The sequence below is a fragment of the Gadus chalcogrammus genome, chromosome 6 (genome assembly GCF_026213295.1).
Source record: "Gadus chalcogrammus isolate NIFS_2021 chromosome 6, NIFS_Gcha_1.0, whole genome shotgun sequence".
Lineage (NCBI taxonomy): Eukaryota > Metazoa > Chordata > Actinopteri > Gadiformes > Gadidae > Gadus > Gadus chalcogrammus.
In genome coordinates, this window is record NC_079417.1 from 16,739,522 (window position 1) to 16,761,038 (window position 21,517).

Consider the following 21,517-nt stretch of genomic DNA (forward strand, 5'->3'; position numbering starts at 1 on the left):
CTTATTTTGTTCCTCATTCCCTCCTCTCCCTCTCACTTTTTTTACATCACTCCTTTTATAACCATCCTCTCCTCCACTTCACCAACTCCCACTTCTTACCACCACCTCCCCCTCCTCACTTCCTCTCCTCCTCAACGCATCCATCTCCTCCTCCTCCCCACCTCCTCCTCATCCTACTCCATCTCCCACCATCTCCTCCTCTTTGCTCCTCCCCCCCCCCCCACCACCACCACTCAGAGAGGGCAGCAGCAGCAGTAGCAGCAGCAGTGAGGTCCCCATCCTGGTGGTGGGCAGCAAGCGGGACCTCCAGAGGCAGCGCTTCACCCCGCGCCGCGCCGTCTCCGTGCTGGTGAAGAAGACGTGGAAGTGCGGCTACGTGGAGTGCTCGGCCAAGTTCAACTGGCACGTGGTGCTGCTGTTCAAAGAGCTGCTTGGCAGCGCCGTGGCCCGCGGCATGCGGCAGAACCACACCTCCATCCGCCTGCAGGGGGCGCTGCAGAGGAACCGCTGCACGCTCATGTGACGCCCGCGTGAGGCAACTCCTCCAAACTCCTCCTCCTCTATCCTCGCTTCCTCACCAGCTCCCTGCTCCGGCTCCTCCTCTGGAGCAGAGGTGATGCTGGGGGTGGAGCAGACATCGGGGTAGTGAACCCGGGAGTTTCCTACTTTAACAAACCCTTTTCTCTTTCCTAATGCGGTTAAAAGGCCGTAAGACATCAAAGACCCAATGTGGGAAATTCTGATTCTGCCAAATATTCTCATGGAAGAGATAGAAGAGAGATGGCTGGATGATCCTTCCTGAACACCTCCGTAACATTTTTCCCATTATCAGCCAGTGACTGCGTTCCAGGCAGATACCGCTATGCTTCCAAGCATCCCCAACTGCACCAGGTCCACGTTTAAATGTATGGTCGGATTCTATGTTTTTGAGCAAGGAAGAAGCAGCAATATTATAAAGTCTTCCGTTCCAAATGCATTTGTCAGTAGTTCAGTCGGGTCGACCAGACTGACTTCAGCCTAGCCTACACGTGTCTCTCCAGCAGTGTTGGGAGGGAGAGGTCCACACAGCACATGGAGGGAAGGTACCAGGAGACACCACATGAATGGATGACCAGGAGACACCACCACATGGAGGGATGGACCAGGAGACACCACATAGAGGGATGGACCAGGAGACACCACCACATGGAGGGATGACCAGGAGACACCACATGGGGGGATGGACCAGGAGACACCACCACATGGAGGGAAGGACCAGGAGACACCACATAGATTGATGGACCAGGAGACACCACCACATAGAGGGATGGACCAGGAGACACCACCACTTGGAGGGATGACCAGGAGACACCACCACATGGAGGGAAGGACCAGGAGACACCACCACATGGAGGGAAGGACCAGAAGACACCACCACATGGAGGGATGGAGAAGGATACACCACCAGATGGAGGGAAGGACCAGGAGACACCACCACATGGAGGGATGGAGGAGGATACACCACCACATGGCTAGATGGACCAGGAGATAACACATGATCCGGAGCTCAGATGTTGTGCTGTTGTTCAGTTAAGACTTTCTGACTGAAAAAAGAGTAGAACTAGATAGAGTAGACGCTGTCATTTGTCGATTTTAGCTTATCAAACACTTTGCTGTCCAGCCTGGAGACACCATCTATCCCCTGGTCCATCCCCTCTGCTGTCAGCCTGGAGACACCATCTATCCCCTGGTCCATCCCCTCTGCTGTCAGCCTGGAGACACCATCTATCCCCTGGTCCATCCCCTCTAAGTCTCATGACCTCGCCCCTCCATCGAGGCGAGTAGCAGCGGGGTGTGACTCCCCATTGGATGAGAGAGAAGGCTCACTCCTGTACATAAGACCCGTAGGATCCTTGATTTGCATGCTTTAGAGCCGACGGGTCAAGGTCAAAGTGCACTGATGAAGACGTGTTGTTGTTTCATTTACTAATACATGTTTGGAGATGTTATACATGAATGGTGTGGTTGTGATGAAAACCGGGCACGTAAGAGCAGATTTCACTCAAACAGAAACATGAGTTATCTAGCAACAAAAGAAGAGATATGTAGCAGAGATAAAAACAGAGAGCAACCACGTGTAGCATGAGGTGTCAGTGTTTTGACCGTGTGAAAGTCTTCAAATATAAAAGGGCTACCGTTTTTTTATCCAAAAAATTGCTAGTATTTATTTTTACTGTGTTAGTACTGTGCTGGTATTTTTTTCTTGACAATTTGTTTATTAAAAGCCTTTTAACATAATCACTCATAAGTCATGTGCAATTCCTTTTTCCTTCTTGGCAAACTCCATATTTTTGACAATGTCGCCACCTCGTGGCCGTTAATTGAGTCAAATAAATGGGTCAAAAGACCTAGACCTATTTATGAGTATAAATAAATATATATACGTGTGTGTTTCTGTGTGTGTGGACCTATGTATGCGTCTATATGTGTGTGTGTGTGTGTGTGTGTGTGTGTGTGTGTGTGTGTGTGTGTGTGTGTGTGTGTGTGTGTGTGTGTGTGTGTGTGTGTGTGTACCTTTTTATGTGTGTGTGTGTGTATATATATATATATATACACACATATAGACTCATAAATATATATATATTTATATCCGATATATGTGTGTTTGTGGAACTATTTATGAGTCTGTGTGTGTGTGTGTGTGTGTGTGTGTGTGTGTGTGTGTGTGTGTGTGTGTGTAGACCTATGTAAAAAAAGTCTATTTGGGGGTGTGCCCTTGCATGCGACTGTGTGAGTGAGCCATTCAAAGAGCCATCCCAATACATCATCGCGGATGTCACCGTTTCCACAGTTACATGTCAGTATCCCGAGCCACGTCACATGTCAAATGTTTAGGATTTTTTTGTGATAACAACGTCACGTGGTACAAGTCGGATCCTCTGCAGTCCGCATCAGCAAAGTGTCTTGGCATCGTTTCTCCTTCTTCCCCCGGTGTCCATTCCACTGTCATGTGAAAGAGGCGTCCGATGTGAGTTCCGCCCGGACCGCACCTTCCTCCGTCACAGCCCTTCGATGTGGAGGACCTACTGTGGTGAAGGTACAGACCTCCTCTCCTCCGTGGATCCAGAGCGTCCGGCGGGCGGCGGAGGATGAGCGACCAGGGGAAGGGCTCGGCATCCACCTCTGCCGCGGCCCCGGCTCCCGGGTCGGACACCTACAAAGGATGGCTTTTTAAATGGACCAACTACCTGAAGGGCTACCAGCGGCGGTGGTTTGTCCTGAGCAACGGGCTGCTGTCCTACTACAGGTACGCTATCCACAGCCACAACCGTTATGCCGGATTTGCCACGATAAACGCCGGACGCGGCGAGCGGTGTTGTGTAGTACAGCTGCTGGCTCATCTGGCTCCCGGCTATCTCCCCGGTTAGCTCGCTAGGCTAGTTGTCAAAGCAAAGGCAGAGGGAGTCATGGATCAGAGCGATTAATGCATCGTAATCTCAGGACAACGGTACTTTAGGACAATGCACATCATTTTCAGATCTAATCAAATTCTTACTTGACAATTGACAAAACCTATTGTGGTGTCAACACAAGTGAAATGAAAGTAGCACTATACTATACTACAACTATAGTAGCTAGCTCCTCCTACAATAAGGTAAAGCCATAGTAGCTAGCTCCTCCTTAAACTTAGGTGAAGCCATAGTAGCTCCTCCTTAAACTAAGGTGAAGCCATAGTAGCTCCTCCTTAAGCTAAGGTGAAGCCATAGTAGCTCCTCCTTAAACTAAGGTGAATCCATAGTAGCTCCTCCTTAAACTAAGGTGAAGCCATAGTAGCTCCTCCTTAAACTAAGGTGAATCTATAGTAACTTGTCCTTAAACTAAGGTGAATCCATAGTAGCTCCTCCTACTAATTAAGTGAATCCATAGTAGTTTGCTCCTCCTACTATTTAGCTGAAGCCATAGTAGCTGCTCCTCCTACTACTTAAGTGAAGCCATAGGATTATTCTGTAATAATTGGAAAACATAAGATTGGTAATCGTTTTTATGAATGCAAATAGTTTAATTTAAGCAGGCACTTCAGGAGCCATTATACTTTAATGCTATTTGTTATCCAGTATATTGCGAAATAATTCCTGACAAGGTGTATCAAAGGAGAGGCAATACGTTTTATTATACTGTAACTAATATAATCTCCAAGTAAGTAATGTTTGCCCCCTTTTTCTCCACTGGCTCACACGATTGCCACCTGTGAGACAGGTAGACATTGGCTGACCTTTTACCACCTGTGGCTGAGGTGCTTCCTGCAAAGGGTGTTTCCATGGGCACAGTGTAACCTAATAGGGTAACCCTTTCATTAGCTGGATCAACGCCGTGTTAGTCAGAGAGTATTGATATTCGTTATCATAGCAATTGTTTACTATAGGCAAACACGTCACTCCCTCCTGGTTCACAGATGGACCACTGCATACACCACAAGGACCTGGTTGTTCTCTCACTAACAAAGACTCCGTTGCCTCAGTTGGAAGTGGAGCTCAGAGCTCCCCCCCCCCCCTTCCATCTTCCCGGCCGGAGAGTGAAAGGAAAGCCGCCTGTTGCTTCTACCATCTATTAATAGTCCATTCTGTTGTAAGGTGACTGCTGTCCCAGATGTAAAGGTAGCCCGTTGACATCTGAGCCTGGAGCCGGTGGAGCCGGTGGAGCGTGGCCGTTCCCACAAAGGAGAGCTGACTAATGTCCCCACTGCTCCCGCCACTGGTGTCTGCAGGCCCTCCCGCTCCACGGCTGTGTGCCGTGTTACTTTTCTGTTGACCTATATCTGCTGCACTTCAAAAGGAAGAAAGATAAAGGGCCTTGAGTTGACAATGTCTCGACTCTTGAAAGATGCTTCTAAGATTATAACAAAGCTGAAAGTTTCTACTGATAATAATTTCATGAATGGTGACAGCAGGATCTCCTCTCCTCTAAACCTTTAAACTGTCAGGAGGAACTGTTCATGTACGGGTCATGCAGGTCCATATCAGGTTTTAGTGTGGTTGTCTGTGTTACTCTTCATTTATTATGCTATGAATACAATGCTAAAAATGACCACAAACAACACGTGAATGCCGTTGCCTTTCCCCCTTTAACGCTCTATTCAAACGCTTTGTAATAATGCTCTTTTAGCAGCTGAATACAAACAGAATACATTTACAGACTCAATAGCTGACAGTACAATAATAATTCAATTTCTACAGTTTTTAATACATGAGGTAGGCTTATGTCCAAATAACGACTATAACAGAAAATATGTTATTTGGATCATTAACATCACTGCACTACTGAACGATGTGTGATAATGATAACAAGTCATCCGTCACACCAGACTTCTGATTTCTCATTAGCAAATTAAAGTCATTAATTAAACCCTCACCAACTGGCAGTATACCCAGTTACATCAGAGAGTCTCTCCAGGGTCTGGCCACTAAGTGTTTGTCCAAAAGGTCAGGGGGATGTGGGCTGTGATCCCTGGGCCGTGAAGCGGGCCGTGGGGTATAGCAGCAGGACTCCTCATTCAGCAGTTAAAAGGTAATGGGTTTACAGAGAGCCAGCGCTGCAATTGGTCCGCTTCCCCCAATGACTGCTGTTAAAGGGCTGGCAGATGATTCACTTCATCTTTTGAAAAATAAAATAATCAATGGAATCACATTAATTCAAAAGGCATATTTTTTACAGACAAATGTTTGATAATCCAAATTAATTGTGAGAAGATCTGCTCTTTAATTCTCACAGAATAAGGATTTAAAAGCTTTTGTGGTTTGTAGTCGCACTCTAAACTCGAATGTTCTAAATACCATATATGTTATACAGAATATGTCTATGAACCTCATTTGATAGATTTTATGCAATTGGGCAATTAAATTCCTCCACAACGCCTGGCACTACTGCCAGAACTTGTAATGTATCCTCGTCTGGAACCCTTCCTATCCCACTAAATCACCGAGCTCCAGTGAACGGGAGTCCTGTTGGAAAGCCTCCACCCGCCACACAATTTAATTGAACAAATGGACTTTGTTGGAAATGCCCTCAGAATCTTGTCTCACCTCTCAAAGGAAAGCCCATTGGTTAGTGGGATAGATTACAGGGCATTAAGGCCTTACGTTCTATAACAGCGGTCTTTACAACATATTCATGTGTAATAAAGTTAGAAAGGTCTGGCTTTCATTAATTAAATAAATGTGTATTACATTTTTCTCCGCTAACTGGATAGCATCAAACAGTGCTCTGCAGTGGTTAAGCACACGTACAATTAGCACTTCTATGCTAGCGCTCTGTGTGGCCAGGTGTTAAGATCAAGCTAGTTAATAAGGCACTTCCTCAACTCTGCATCTTATGCCATCCAGGGAGAAATGTTCAAGACATATTCATGATTTACATTGAACATCATCCCCCAAGTCCCTTACCAATATGTAGGTAACCATTTAGAAGTGTGCACTGCATACCTAGACTCATCTATCCTTCATGTAACAGCTCAACAATCACTACGGTACGGTATCTGAAGGTAATCACGGTACCTGAAGCTACCTGGGCGTAACCATGGGGACGGTCCTCCCAGGTCCACACAGCGTGACCTATCTGATTAACCAGAGCAGAGAGAGAAGAGAAGCTTAGAAAGTTAAACTGTAGAAAGTTAACCCCCCCCCCCTCCCCCCGGCCTCAGTATTACTGGGTCACTCGGTGTTCGTGCACGTCTGTGTGCACGTGTGTCTGTCTTGGTGGGTTGGGCGGTTATTCAAGGTGACTGTGAGGTGAGAGAATTTGTTTCAGTGCAATCAATATCTTATAGATATCGTATCTTTGCTTTGGACTGCTTGTCTCCTTTGGGTTTTTCCTCTCGCTCTCGCTCTCGCTCTCTCTCTCTCGCTCTCATTTTATTTCTCTCTCTCTTATTTTCTTTCTCTCTCTTATTTTCTTTCTTTCTCTCTCTTATTTTCTTTCTCTCTTTCTCTCTCTTATTTTCTTTCTCTCTTTCACTCTCTTTCTTGCTCTCTCTATCTCATATGCTTCTTTCCTGCACCATTCTAAGCTTGCATACTAAGCTCATACTTTACCTGTCCCCTAGACATGACTTGTTTCATCTTTTTTGTGCAGGTGTCATCTTTCTGCTTGCTAATGTGTCCTGTGTGTTTGTGTTCCTACATTTGTGTCACTCTGTGTCTCACGCTCTCTCACTCTCTCTCTGAGTCTCTGTCACCCTCTGTCTCTGTGCTCTCTGTTGATGGGCTGTTGTTGTTGTTGTTGTTGTTGTTGTTGTTTTGTCATTACATGCTCCAGCTCGGTGGATTTGTGTTTTATGAGGATGTGTGCGCAGGGAAGCAACAGGTAAATTGATGGAATATTATTGGCTGGCTTAGCACACTGCTTGCAGGATCCCTCGCCTTCATCATCCTCGTGCTCCCAGGGCTGGGAGAGGTATAGCACGGACACCTGCATCGTTTAGAGGGTGAAACCTCATGTCATCATATATCAGCATTATGGCCCGCCTCTGCCTATGGAAGAACCAACACAATAGTTTTGTTTTTTATATAATCAATGCAAACACAATAACTGCTCAAGTTGTTGGACTGGCCCATATGGCAAATTGTATTCTCATTGTTTTTGTGTCAATTGTATTATTTTATAGGGTATGTTGAAGTGTTACAAACTCTTCAAACTATAATAAACTACACTGATGTTTTCCCTCAAAACGCTCTGTAGCTATAGAGCCATTCATTGCATTTATTTAAGCAAAACTGCTGATTGAATCTGATCCTACACTATTCTAAATACATGAGGACATTGTAAAGCCATCGGCTACTGGTGCAGAGAGATGAATGAGCCACCGCCCAGCCCTGATGTCACGGCCCAATGCTGCTGCTCCATGCATGGCCCTGCTGGTGTGCTGCCCTGCATGGCTGGGAGAGCCGCACACAATGCAATGGAAACAAGAGGTTTAACATGTCTGCTAAAGATCAGCTGTAAGTAATGTATAGTCCAGTGGTCAGGAGCCGTTGATGGCCACAAGCCCCATGTGGAACCAGACTGTGCCTGTGACAACAAATGATCCGGGACCCGAGTGAAACACACATAATGTAGACATAATATAACAGCTGATGAGTGGAAGGCTGAAAGCCACAATGACAAGTAATCAATTAAGTAAAAAATGATGACTTATTTGTCTATGATGTACTATATTGACCCAGGGTCTAGACTAAAGATCTGGCTTCAAAGAGCTACATGGGTAGCTAGAGTAGTAGTCTTACATATGGGAACCAGATCCACCTCATGTAGAACAGAAACTGATTAATTGAATAAAATCAGCTAGAATATTTATGAAACCAACAAAACTGCTGAGCTTTATCCTTACAGTACATATCTAAAATCTGCGTATATTTCATATTGAAGCATAAGGGTTGAAACAATGCCCATGCTGCTGTCATAGTGTGTAGCCTCTGAGAACGAGGGATGAACCATCATGATAATGGGTCCAGGGGTCCCGAATGCGTTAGAAGGGCGATGTGGGCATGGAGGACTAGAGGAACTGAGGTCCTGCAGACTGAGATACACCATCCAGCCTCTTTGTACATAAGCCATTAGGTTAGCTTGGGAAAATGTTGACGTCACACAGTATGAGTCATTATGGTTACATTTAGCTGTTATAAATGTTGTATGTGGTCAAATCACCTTTGTTCTTTTTGTTCAGCGTTAAAACTTGAACCTGTCTCAGGGCTTCACAGTCCACATCCCTGGACGTTAGAATAATCTATTCATAATGGTCCCTACAGTAACTCAGGTCGGTGTCACAGAATGCATGTAATTAAAACATATTGTATGTTCTAATATGCTTGTACACACTGTTGGAAATAGACTGAGGGATAAGCAACCTTCAACCAACCCTCTCTCTCTCTCTCTCTCTCTCTCTCTCTCTCTCTCTCTCTCTCTCTCTCTCTCTCTCTCTCTCTATTTCAAACCTCTCTCACGCTGGCGTGTTTCTGTTCCAGCTGCTCTCCATTGTCTGGTTTGTTGGCTGTGGGGCGTAGCAGCAGACAATGGCCTTGTTATCTGCAGCTAGCTGCTAGATAACAGTTCATTTAATTTTATTTATTTATTGGTGTATTTCAGGGACATTGCACACTAATCAACAGTCAAACTGAAAGTGAGCCAGAGTTAGCCTAAGAGGCCAGTTTACATCTGTTGCCCCCTGTTAGATATTAAAAGGGCAAGATGGGTTGCAACTAGCCACTGGGTAACAGTTAGCCTTGTTGGGCCATGGAGGAACGTTCTTATCACACACCATGGAGCCCACAGATATCTAATAGAGCAGAGCACGAGTCAACTGAAGGACATTACAAGTTTGGGGATAGAAGTGGTCATATAGCACCCGAGCTCTATGTTGCTAAGTCTAATGCTGTGATCCTGTGGAGACCACTGGGCTTGGTTTGATTATTGTTAGACTTTTTAATGACATGCATACTATGACATACACATTTGCAAAAAAGGATATTAGGGCAGGACCAAAATGTAGCAAGATTGTGATTTACTCAGTCAGTATTTGATGGCAATGGTAGTAAGAGTAGTATAGTGGTGTGGTTTATTGAGTCAAGGCTGGAAGAAAACAAATAAAGTCTGTATGGGAGTGTCACTGGCATACTTGATTGTCTCCCTAGCAACACCACCTTTAAAAAATCTTCCTACTAACCAAAGTATACAAAATACCATATTTAACCTAAGGTTTTTGCATTGCAATTGACCTGTCGCTAAGTCACATCCCCCGTCGTTACCATGACGAACTCGGACAAACAAACCAGACTAGATAACAAAGACATGGAAAAATGTCAGCTGACAGTATATTAAAGCAGGTTTTGGGGAAGTTTTGGGCGAAAAATAATTTAATTTCTTTCTGAAGCAAACGAAAGGGACTACATTACGCTATGGAGGGGTATATTCAAAACTTTAAAATGCGTACAGCAGGTGACAAGCTTAAATTCAGTTGGTATTCTGGCCTGCCACACAGTCTGATCCACATTACACACTTTACCTTGTGCCGTTGTGGCTTGTGAAAAATGAATGGATGAAATATACCCCATTCTTCAGCCTCTTGGGATACCCACTGTCCGTGTTACATGCACCCCAAGCACATCATTTGACCATGTTTTTTTAAGCAACATAAATCCAACCGCCCCTCATTGGTCCAACATGGCGTGTTTGTAAGAGTGTGATATTGGAGCATGCCTCGGTCACTTTCGTTACATCAGGTCCTACCGTCCTCTGTAGCTAGGGCAGCCACTGAAGGCCTTGTCTTCACACTTTTCCACTCACCTCTGGTTTGGTTTTACTATTTGTCACATATTAGTTGCATGTATATGTGTACAAATATAAGATTCTTTATACGCGGAAGCAAATCTAGTTTTTGTGGGTTGGGACCAATACCCTGATTGGTTCATCGTTCATAGATCTGCTGGCCTCAGCAAGCTCCCAGAAATCGATGAACAGACCGGTTTGGGTGATTGTTGACGTCAGCAAATCCTTCTTTAATGCTAGCCAAATTTAACCTTGTATCAGGGAGCACAGCACACAAACACAAAAGTCAATGGTTCTTATGTGTAATACGATGAATTCCTGTGACTCGGTTGAATAGTTACACTGAAACCACGGTTTGCCATGTCAGGGTCAGGGTAGGTCTACGGTTCACTGTTGGATAAAACCTCTAAATGATTAAATAGTAAAAGAGATACTTGTATATCGAGTCCTGACTGTTAGATTTGGTTAACTGATACCAAGTCACCCAAGTGGGTGCTACATACTGGTGGTGGTTAGTGAGGTCCCCCCCTTCACTTTAGGCGTCTTTTGAGTGTTATTAATTCTTCATGTTTAACCTCTGTCTTATAACTTTATGCTCTGTAAGGTGACCTTGAGTGTCTTGAAAGGCGCCCTTTAAATAAAATTATTATTATTATTATTATTTATGATAGTTTGAGGCTCACGCCCGCCTCATGGGATTCATGAGGAAATCACAAAATACATCAGATTGTGAATTCTGGGCAAAACAATATCTGTGTGATTTTGTTTGCATACTTTGAATGATATAGGTATTTTGTCAAGTCAACAGTTTTGCTCTGATGAAAGTATTGCTCAAAAGTCATTTCAAGGCATTGAGTAAAAATGCAGAGGGATTTGGATACCAAGCCAGTCTGGAGGAGGCCTGGGATTCGTAGTCGCTGTCGTCGAGTCGACGAAGGCGACAATAGGGGTTATATATATTAAATACGGTTATAACTGATTATAACTGGAGGAGGATTATAACTGGTTATAACTAGTTAAAACTGGTGAAGGGTTATAACTGGAGGAGGGTTATAACTGGAGGAGGGTTACAACTGGTTATAACTGGAGGAGGGTTATAACTGGAGGAGGGTTATAACTGGTTATAACTAGTTAAAACTCGAGGAGGGTTATAACTGGTTAAAGGTGGATATGATGGGTTATAACTGGTGGAGGGTTATAACTGGAGGAGGGTTATAACTGGTTATAACTGGAGGAGGGTTATAACTGGTTATGACCGGAGGAGGGTTATAACTGGTTATGACTGGAGGAGGGTTATAACTGGTTATAACTGGAGGAGGGTTATAACTGGTTATAACTGGAGGAGGGTTATAACTGGTTATGACCGGAGGAGGGTTATAACTGGTTATGACTGGAGGAGGGTTATAACTGGAGACGCGTTATCATATGAGGCGGTGTATTACTGCAGTAGAACTTAAATGCCAGTCTCTCTTGGGATTGGGACTGAAAAAGACCTTGCAAAAGAGACTGGTAGAAGCAGGCTAATAGCGTGCAGCTGTGTGCATTATGACCATTTAGTCTGCTCACATTTTAAATAACTGATTCCTGATCTGCAAAGATGACATGCAGCAGCCAACATATCGGTAGCATGTATCAATAATGGACAAGTTGTATTTATTTGTTTTTGGAACATAAATCCAAGATCATATTATCGCAAAATGAGTGAACCCCACGTGGCGTGGAGCGGACCCCCAGCTGTAACCCACCACGGAGCCTGGCTGTTCCTATGAATCATACTCTGCTTGCTCTGCTCGTTCGTGGATGGGAGGTTCATCGTGACTCCTAAATAAAGAGCCCCCACGCAGCAGCCCAGCCATACGTGTGTTTAAAACACGCCCTACTGCGTTTTGCAGGACGCAGGCGGAGATGGCGCACACGTGTCGCGGGACCATCAACCTGGCCACGGCGCACATCGACACGGAGGACGCCTGCAACATCGTGCTGAGCAGCGGGGGGCGCACGTACCACCTGAAGGCCAGCACGGAGGTGGAGCGCCAGAGATGGGTCACAGCCCTAGAGCTGGCCAAGGCTAAAGCCATCCGCATGATGAATGACCAGTCAGGTAATGGAGTCTGGGAGTCTGTTTAGTCTGTCGTTGGAAAACATGTCTGCCTTTGCTCTCTGTGTATGCTTTGAAGCCGTGGAGGACATATGCAATGAGGTCTCTTCGGTGGGTGTAGAAGATGTGTTAACTCTGTATTTGGTTCATACTGATGTGTTAACTGTGCATCATACTGGTGTTCTTTTGTAGATGTTTAACCTGGGGTCTCTCCCAGCCCATGGGCCTGCACGTTGTGAGCAGGAGCGGGCTCTAGAGGAACTATTTATATTTGTTTGGTGGCCTTCAGTGTTTGAACTCAGTTTACTATATTTAGACTGAAAGTAATTGCATTTGTATGAGGCAAGAGTTGAGCGACTATTATTTGGTTATCCAAACTATCTGAATGGTTGTTTTCTGAAATGTGTGTGCGTTTAGTACATGACTTTTCTCCATGTAAGCCTGACTTGTGTTTGTTTTGTTTAGCTCAGAGGAGCTATAGATCACATTCTGAAGGCTCCTTTCAAGACAAAAGGCTCTGTGGTCGACTCTGTGTAGAAACTAGGGTGAACACAGGACAATAAATCTCAATTTCATGACCAGTGTAGAGGTTTAGATATTGATTTCACAATATCTACCCGCTCTATTGAGGAATACTGCCTCCCCAATCATCATGTTACTGGCCTCTGTCGCGCTATGGGGCTTTTTCTATGTAGCTCTGACAACTGAAGGGTAGGTGCTTGTTCAATTCCCAATGTGAGAGCGAGAGATAGACAGAGAGATAGAGGGAGAGAGGGGGAATAGTTTCAATACATTCATTTCACTGTGTGAACAAGATGGGTGTAGTACCTACTCTCATAAACAGTACATCTCGTCCCTTTTCTCCTTCCTAGCTGGCCACGTCTGACCGTCTAATTGGCCACTTGGCCAGTCAGCCAGTCAGTCAGGGGCCTGACATGGCCAGTCAGCCAGTCAGTCAGCCAGCTAGCCAGGGGCCTTACATGGCCAGTCAGCCAGTCAGCCAGGGGTCTGCCAGGGCCAGTGGGGCCAGTGGTTCTGAGCCCTCTGGAATGCACAATAATGTTGTAACAGTGTTGTTGATCCATCCCTATTGGCCATAGCAGAGAGAGCCGTGTCTTTTCATTTCAAAACAGGTTTAAATGCCATGAGATGTAGGCTCTTGTTGTTCACACTTTACATTGGGCTCTACCTACACTTGTGCTGGATATATCTTATCTTCTTTCCCATAGTTAGATGAAGAGATAGGACATTCACTTTACATTTGGCTCTACCTACACTTGTGCTGGATATATCTTATCTTCTTTCCCATAGTTTGATGAAGAGATAGGACATTCACTTTACATTGGGCTCTACCTTCGCTTGTGTTGGGTATGTCTTACCTTCTTTCCCATATCTTGATAAAGAGATAGGACATGCCTTGTCAGACCAACACAAGCTCCAGGTTCCCTTTCCTCTATGAAGGTACTGTATAGTTAGACCATTTCTAACCCCACCAACTAAATGGGCTGGTTGTAACTTTACAAATCCGTTGGTGTATGTGTGTGTTTGAATTATGCGTGGCATTGTGAATGAATGAAGACTAATGGCTAATTCATCCTATCTTCATCCACCCTTATAGGGTTTACAGTTTTCTCCTTCATCACTTGTTCCTCTTATCTCTTTCACAGGCCTCCCGTTGACATGTTCAGACCTATAGACTCAGACTCAGAATAATCTATCCCCGTTCTTTATTTGATTAACATGTTCTGGTTCAGACTGATCCATCCCTGTTCTGTATTTGATTAACATATTCTGGTTCAGACTGACCGTTCTCTATTTAATTAACATGTTCTGGTTATACACTGATCGATCCCGTTCATGTCCTGGTTCTGATCCCCGCTCTGTTATATAAAACTAAAACAAATAGCCACTAAAGTCAGGCATGACTACAGGGATCACTGCTGTTTTAACTGGTAAGGTGGCTTGATGAATGTTTACTTTGCTTTGCTTCACATGGACAGCAGGTGGCAGTGTGTCCCTGTGTCCAGTCGCATCCTTATGAAACCTGTGAAATGCCATCTCTGTAGTATTTTAGTCATGCATAAAAAGGAATGATTTTAAGGTAATTGTGGAATCTGGATCTGATACATTTCCATGTTTCCATCCTTCAAAATGCTTATCCCTTAAATATAATAAGGCAATTGAGGAAATAGATTGTTGCGTCTTCTTTGTGGTTCTGAGGGTTAATGGTTAACTTATCCTAAGGATTAATTCATTGTAATGGAGTCTTTAAAGTGGTATTTGTGTGTTGTGGTATTACATAAAGAGCCCTGCCCTGTATATCGGTATCACACAGTCTGCTGGGTGCTATTGGGTCGTGCACTCACTGATGATGTCGATCTGGGAGAATCCCAAATAATTGTAAATCTGCACAGAATGTGATTGTGATTGATAAGGGTTCCTGTGTGATTAGGCTTTTTTTTTTTCAAATACCCTCCACATCTCTCCTCCACGTCCCCCCCCCCCCCGTCCCCCCCCGTCTCCCCCCCCCCCCCCCCCCCCACCCCTCATCTTCTCTTGTCTACTGTCTCACTCCCACCCACATTCACTCAATTGGAATCCCTCCTCTCTCTCTCTCTCTCTCTCTCTCTCTCTCTCTCTCTCTCTCTCTCTCTCTCTCTCTCTCTCTCTCTCTCTCTCTCTCTCTCTCTCTCTCTCTCTCTCTCTCGCTCTCTCTCTCTCTCTCTCTCTCACTTGCTCACTCTCTCTACCCCTCTCCCTCTCTCCCCTCTCTCCCTCCACCAGTCAAAGCGTTTACGTCGCTTCTGGTCCAGTGGTGTTTCAGTTGTGAATGGATGACCTTCTTTCGGTTGCTCCAACTTAATCTGCGTGTCTTTGAGTGTTATGCTTCTCAAGCACTTGGTCTGCTGGAGAGAGGAAGAAAAATCTCTAGAGTGACCAGTCTTCTCTCATGTAGGGAAAGTGTAAGTACAAGTTCATTTTGTATTGATCTTATTTGGTGGTGTGTGTGTGTGTGTGTGTGTGTGTGTGTGTGTGTGTGTGTGTGTGTGTGTGTGTGTGTGTGTGTGTGTGTGTGTGTGTGTGTGTGTGTGTGTGTGTGTGTGTGTGTGTGTTTGATCGTTAAGATTTAACCATGATTCAGTGTTGAGGCTTTCTTTTGTCTGTTCTGGGACAAAGATACAGACTTTAGGTTTTATAGGCTGTGATTATTTTATCTAATAATACCATGTTGAGGAGCAGAATCTTAAAGGATCAATGAGAAATATGATATGACCATCATCTCAAAAGCCTTTGACCGCCGATGCGAACATCGAGAGCGTCTTTAATGCTTGTCTGGATTTTAATATCACATTAACAATATTTAATTGACAGCATAGCAGACCGTGTGTGTATGTGTGTGTGTGTGTCTGTGTGTGTGTGTGTGTGTGTGTGTGACTGAATGAGAATAATGTATTTCCTATAAAATATGCCAACCATCTATTTAAAGACAGATATTTTTAACTATTTTAGCTATTTATCAGTCAAAAACATCTCCCTCTGCGTCTGGCAACATACATCATCCTCCCTTCTGTCCCTCTGATATAAACCGTTCAGCCCCTCACCGCTCACCTGTTCTACTGGCATTGAAAGCTCCTCCTTAATGTACCTTCCACTGGTCCATTCTGGTCGAATGTTACCAAATGTAATGTTTCTCCATGACATGGAATATAGCAATTTATCCACGACTCAATCGATCCAGGAAATCATTCTAATTCTCTAATTCAGTTACGTGTCAGCCGATCAATCACAATGAGAAGACAGACCACGTTAAATCACGATATACCTGACTCATATTTCGTACGATTGAAAACCAACATAGTTTTTGTTTTATTTGCAGAATAATATTCAGAAGATGTCTTTACTACCTGTGTTATAGACATCGTTTCTCCATAGTTGCTCTGTATTGGTTTTGTCTGTCGGTCTTTGTGTAATCCAATCACATGTGCGTGAAATGCAACAGTTCCTCCCTCCCTGTAAGAGGCTGAGTGGAATGGGACATTTCTTTGGTTGAGCTAAATCTTTGAAAAGGTCTGTTCGACCTTTACTTCTGAAGTACAGCACCTTTTAACAAAGCCCAATAGAAAAGTGTTGTATGCATAATATGAATCACTTCAACAGAAAGTTAAGCAAATCCAGGAAGTGGATATGAAATTGGATCCCTCCAGCTTGGTGGTAGTAGTACATACATCACTATGGTCAAGCAGACATAACAATGGGTATACCAGCAGTAGGCTCACTTTCACCATAACCTTCCTAATGATTCCATCCATCCCTCAGGTGCCTCTAAGGACTTGTTTAAACCTGGCATCAGCCTACAGAAGCAGGCTAGGTTATGAGTGTCCTCAGCCACTGCCATTCCAATTTCCTTGCTGGATGCCTCTGTTTCTCTGCTGGCCAGTGGAATGGGGTTCTTTAATGGAAAAAGTAGCTCTACGCGTTATGTAGTCAGGCTAACGTGCGGTCGACTTTGACCGCCAGACGGTTAGCATTAGCATTAGCAACCTAACCTAGCCCTGTGTTGGTTAGGCTCCTCGTTGGTTTTGGAGAGATCAGATATCAGATATCAAAAACATTTCGCTATTTGATCGCTTTGTAAGCCATCAGGTCATCAGCACCTCACACATTCTCACTTACATTTCATTTTTTTCATCGTGTTTTTGTGTGTGTGTGTGTGTGTGTGTGTGTGTGTGTGTGTGTGTGTGTGTGTGTGTGTGTGTGTGTGTGTGTGTGTGTGTGTGTGTGTGTGTGTGTGTGTGTGTGTGATGTGGTGCTGTTCATTTGAAGCTTTGCTGTCACACACTGAGGGTGACCTTTCTGATCTCACACATTCTATTTATTCTATTTATAAAACAATGAGCTCCCAGATCCAGTCCACACTATGTCTGTCTGTCAATGTACACACTTTACCAGATAGTAAGGCAGAGACGGGTTTACCGCTTCTTGAGTGACTTATCGATGTGTAAAATGTTACATTGACTCCAACACACTATCCATCAAAGCATCCATCGTACCAGCTCACTGGAGGGAAGAAGCACATGCTGCATTCATGGAGTAAAGATGTGAGAGGATGAATAGCTTTTCAATATTGTGTGTGTGTGTGTGTGTGTGTGTGTGTGTGTGTGTGTGTGTGTGTGTGTGTGTGTGTGTGTGTGTGTGTGTGTGTGTGTGTGTGTGTGTGTGTGTGTGTAATCCTCTATGTGCTTGCATAGTAGAGTCTATGTGTGTGTGTATATAAGGGCGTTGTCTTGTCGCTGCTTGTTGCTGTTTGTGTGTGTGTGTGTTTGTTTCCATGAAAAGCCTGTGATGGGTTGTGGTGGCGGTGAAGTCAGAGAGTCAGTGTGAGAGAACTCACCACACTGGGGCCGTTGTGATCAGGGGATTGTAGCGCCTCAGTGTGAGGTCATCATATGCAGCCTGGTTGATGACAGAACATTTGAAACAGTCTTTACTGTTCAGTCCATTGTTTCTTAGGCAGATATCTCTCCCTCTACCCTCTCTCTCTATCTTACTCTCTCTCTATCTGTCTGTCTTTCCGCTTTCCGTCTGTCTGCCTAGTTATGCTGTTGCTGTACGGATAGTTTATGCTAGGTGTGCTGATTCCATAAGGGAGGTTTATGCTAGCTGTGCTTAAGCTATAAGGGGGGTTTATGCTAGTTGTGCTGATGCTATACGGGTGGTCTATGCTAGCCGTGCTGATGCTACACAGGTTATTTATGCTAGCTGTGCTGTCGTGATGATGGTGTTTGCTTGCTATACAGGTTTTCGATGCTTGGCTCCTCTAATTGGATCACTGTTCCATGACTTATCTTCTTCATTAACTGTTAGATGCTGCTGATTAGTCTCTCTCGCTCTCTCTCTCTCTCTCTCTCTCTCTCTCTCTCTCTCTCTCTCTCTCTCTCTCTCTCTCTCTCTCTCTCTCTCTCTCTTATTTATGCCTTTATTTTTGTATATATATATATATATACCGATGTTGGTTTTTAACGAGATGGCTCCCAGCATTGTGGTCAACTGCTGCAATAAAACTCGGCTCTGCACGACCATAACATCAAGTATTGTATTAGCAGGAACCTGCATGCTTTAAGGCAGTGCGAGGAAGAGACAGAAAGCAATTATCTCAACTCTTATGTTGGTGATTAATGAAGATGCCTCACCTTTTGAATCGGTGACTTACCCGAGACCACCACTGGATGAATGCTTAACCATTAAGAGATGGTATTCAAATGAGAATACGCTGTCCAAGTCCATAATCACCCTGGAAGCTGTTTCTGCTTCTGCTAGCCACACCCTGGGGGTCCTCTTCCAGCCTGAAGCCCAAAGCACATTATCTTCTGTCACATGCTGCCTGTTACCTAGCCTACTGGGCAGCCATGCTGTCACCGTCCACAGGCTATGATGAATCGGCTGTGAAGTCCTGTACATAGACCGTGGCATTGTCATAATGGACTAGATCACGTGGTTTATACTCCTGGATGGTCAATGTTAATGTAGAATGTAATCCCGTATAGTCAGAACCTCATAACAGATAATGGGACCTTTAGAATGCGTGACGGTATTTTATTCATAATCTTCACTCTTAAGAAGGTATGGGCACCTTATCCATTCATGTATTCATCTAGCCAACATCCACTTCAGTGGTTTAGGGGTGAACTGGAAAGTGCACTACAACGATCACTTATGTAGAGGAGGGACACAGAATGTGTGATGGAGCCATTGTTGGACAGTAACTGTGTTTATCAGAACCAGCTGTAGCCTGTGTGGGGGTCCACAGTGTGGACGCAGGGGGTCCAAGAGATGGCTGGATGCGGAGACAGTGAGCTGTGGGTCGCTGTGCCACGTGGTTCCTGTCCTCCCTCCTGCCTCCACGGTGGCTCGGTGCTCCCCCTGTAGACTAGAGACATGTCAAGCATCCCGCTATGCTCAGAGTGCTCACTGTGCTCCTCTCTCTCAGCCTACGGTCCCTATACTGGGGACCACAGAGGGACGCCAATTGATTGATTTGATTCATTCGTTAATTCATTAAACCTTCATTTACTCAATCAATCAATCCTAATTAAGTCCTTCATTGATTTGTAAGCTAAGGAGGTAACTCCTTGATGAGGAACACTATAAGCACTAAACTGCTATCGAAGATTTTCCCATGTTGAGCAGCAGTGTAGCCTTCTCCAGGATGCTTCACTGAAATAGTTAACATATGCTGCGAAGCCAGGAAGAGCAAAAGGACCCTGGTGTTGTTTGGAAGAAGCAGTGCATTCTGGTCTTGTGTTTGGATGACTGCTGGGTGCAGAGTCCTATCTACTCTCTCTCTCTCTCTCTCTCTCTCTCTCTCTCTCTCTCTCCACTCTAATCGGCGCTGCGTTGAGAGATGTGTGTGGCGGTGGATTGTAAATGTGCCCAGCGCTGTGCGAGAACGTGAGCGACTGGGCGGTCTGTGTGGGGCTGTTTGGAAGGGAGAGACGAATGAGAGCGAGAGAGAGATGAGATCCATGTGAAGGAGGGGTCTGCATCCTGCGCTGTGTACATATATACATTTATGTATGTATATATGTGTATATATGTGTGCATCGATGTGTAGCGTTGTAGCTTTAAGGGGAGAGTGGTAGCGTGCATGGCTGCTGCAATGCCGAACAAGGAGGCTGCCGGTGCCCCCGACAGGACGAGGTAGCATCCCCCGACGGGAGGGGGGCGCGAGGGGGACGGGCGGGGGAGGGAGACGGGCGGGGGGGGGGGGGGTTGCCAGCCTGCGGACGGCAGGGCGAGGAGGGGGATGAAGGTCCGGGGCTGCTGGGAGCCGGGGACGGTCCGGGGCTCCATGGGCTGCTCGGCCTGCCTGAGCAAGCTGAAGCAGGGTCAGTACAGTCCAGCTCTCTACCGGGGGAGGGGGGGGGATTCCCCGCATCCCACCGTCCCGTCCCCCCTCCCTCTTCCTCCTCATCCTCCATGTGTCCATGCTCCAGGTAGCTGCTGTCTCTCTCTCTCTCTCTCTCTCTCTCTCTCTCTCTCTCTCACTCTCTCTCTCTCTCTCTCTCTCGCTCTCTCTCTCTCTCTCTCTCTCTCTCTCTCTCTCTCTCTCTCTCTCTCTCTCTCTCTCTCTCTCTCTCTCTCTCTCTCTCTCTCTCTCTCTCTCTCTCTCTCTCTCTTCATCCCCATCTCGTCCCTTTCATCTGCCGCTGCTCCGCCGTCCGCTACGCTAACAGAAGCGCTCTGTTCCATGTCTCCCGCTCTCGTCTCTCTCCTCTCTGCTCCCCGCATGCTACCACCCCCTCCTCTCCTTTGGTCACTGTGTCCATTTCCCCGCTCCCTTGTGTGCCGATTGCGCCACCTTTCATTTGCATATGAATGAGGTCTGAAGTGCCGACAGCCTGTGAGTTCAGACCTGTTCCTGTATGACTGTAGCAGCAGAAGATCACCTCGCTGTGATGAGCTGGTCTACTACGCCAACCGTTTGTGCTGTAGTAATCTAATGAAGCGGCCACAATATACTATTGGTTTGGTTTTCAAATGAATGGACGGAAATGCATTATCAATTTATGAATAAAGCCAGACCCTGCACAGCATGAGGCGAGATAGTGCGAATAAGAATCTTCAATTGGTTAATGAACAAGGTTCCCAGTCTCCAGACATTGATAAAGGATTGTGCTTTTCTTGTGATTGATTTTCTGTGTTTCTTTCTTTGTTCCAGCAGTAGTGCTTTCATTTACAGGAAATAGACCTTACTCATTTCCTTGGATTGTGTGTGTTAGTGTGTGTGACTCAGAGTGCCCCAATACCCAAGTAACACATTCTAGTATTCCCAGACTGAGGATATTCATGTCTGTATCCTTCCTCCTAACGTCTCGGGGCTAAAGATTCTGTGTTTTTTGTTTGATCTAGTTATTAAATGCATAAGCTGTAGCTTGCTTCTATAAGCTTTGGGTAGGTCCGGGTTGGGTTTTGGTTCTCCAGGTTGCGGTTTGGTTCTTTACGATGTGGTTTGGTTCTCCAGGCTGTGGTTATGTTCAATAATATGTGATTTGGTTATCCAGGCTGTGGTTATGTTCAATAATATGTGATTTGGTTCTCCAGGCTGTGGTTTGGTTCTCTAGG

General features: G+C 45.3%; 2 protein-coding genes across 3 annotated transcripts in view; both read left to right on the forward strand.

The window, feature by feature from the left end:
• The window catches only part of rasl10a (RAS-like, family 10, member A), a 13,241-nt gene extending 10,980 nt beyond the window's left edge, over nt 1-2,261 (forward strand). Inside the window, exon 3 of one of the 2 annotated variants that reach the window (XM_056592464.1) lies at nt 272-2,261. In XM_056592464.1, coding sequence (XP_056448439.1) covers nt 272-523 — 252 coding nt within the window. In that variant the 3' untranslated portion in view covers nt 524-2,261. Of the gene's footprint in view, nt 1-237 lie in introns of both variants that reach the window. The other variant, XM_056592463.1, reaches the window with a different exon arrangement.
• A 545-nt stretch (nt 2,262-2,806) lies between these two features.
• Nucleotides 2,807-21,517, forward strand: part of LOC130384407 (oxysterol-binding protein 2-like) — a 42,938-nt gene continuing 24,227 nt past the window's right edge. The window contains exons 1-2 of the mRNA XM_056592563.1: nt 2,807-3,286; nt 12,189-12,397. Of these exons, the coding sequence (XP_056448538.1) occupies nt 3,129-3,286; nt 12,189-12,397 (367 nt within the window). The 5' untranslated portion in view covers nt 2,807-3,128. The remainder of the gene's footprint in view (nt 3,287-12,188; nt 12,398-21,517) is intronic.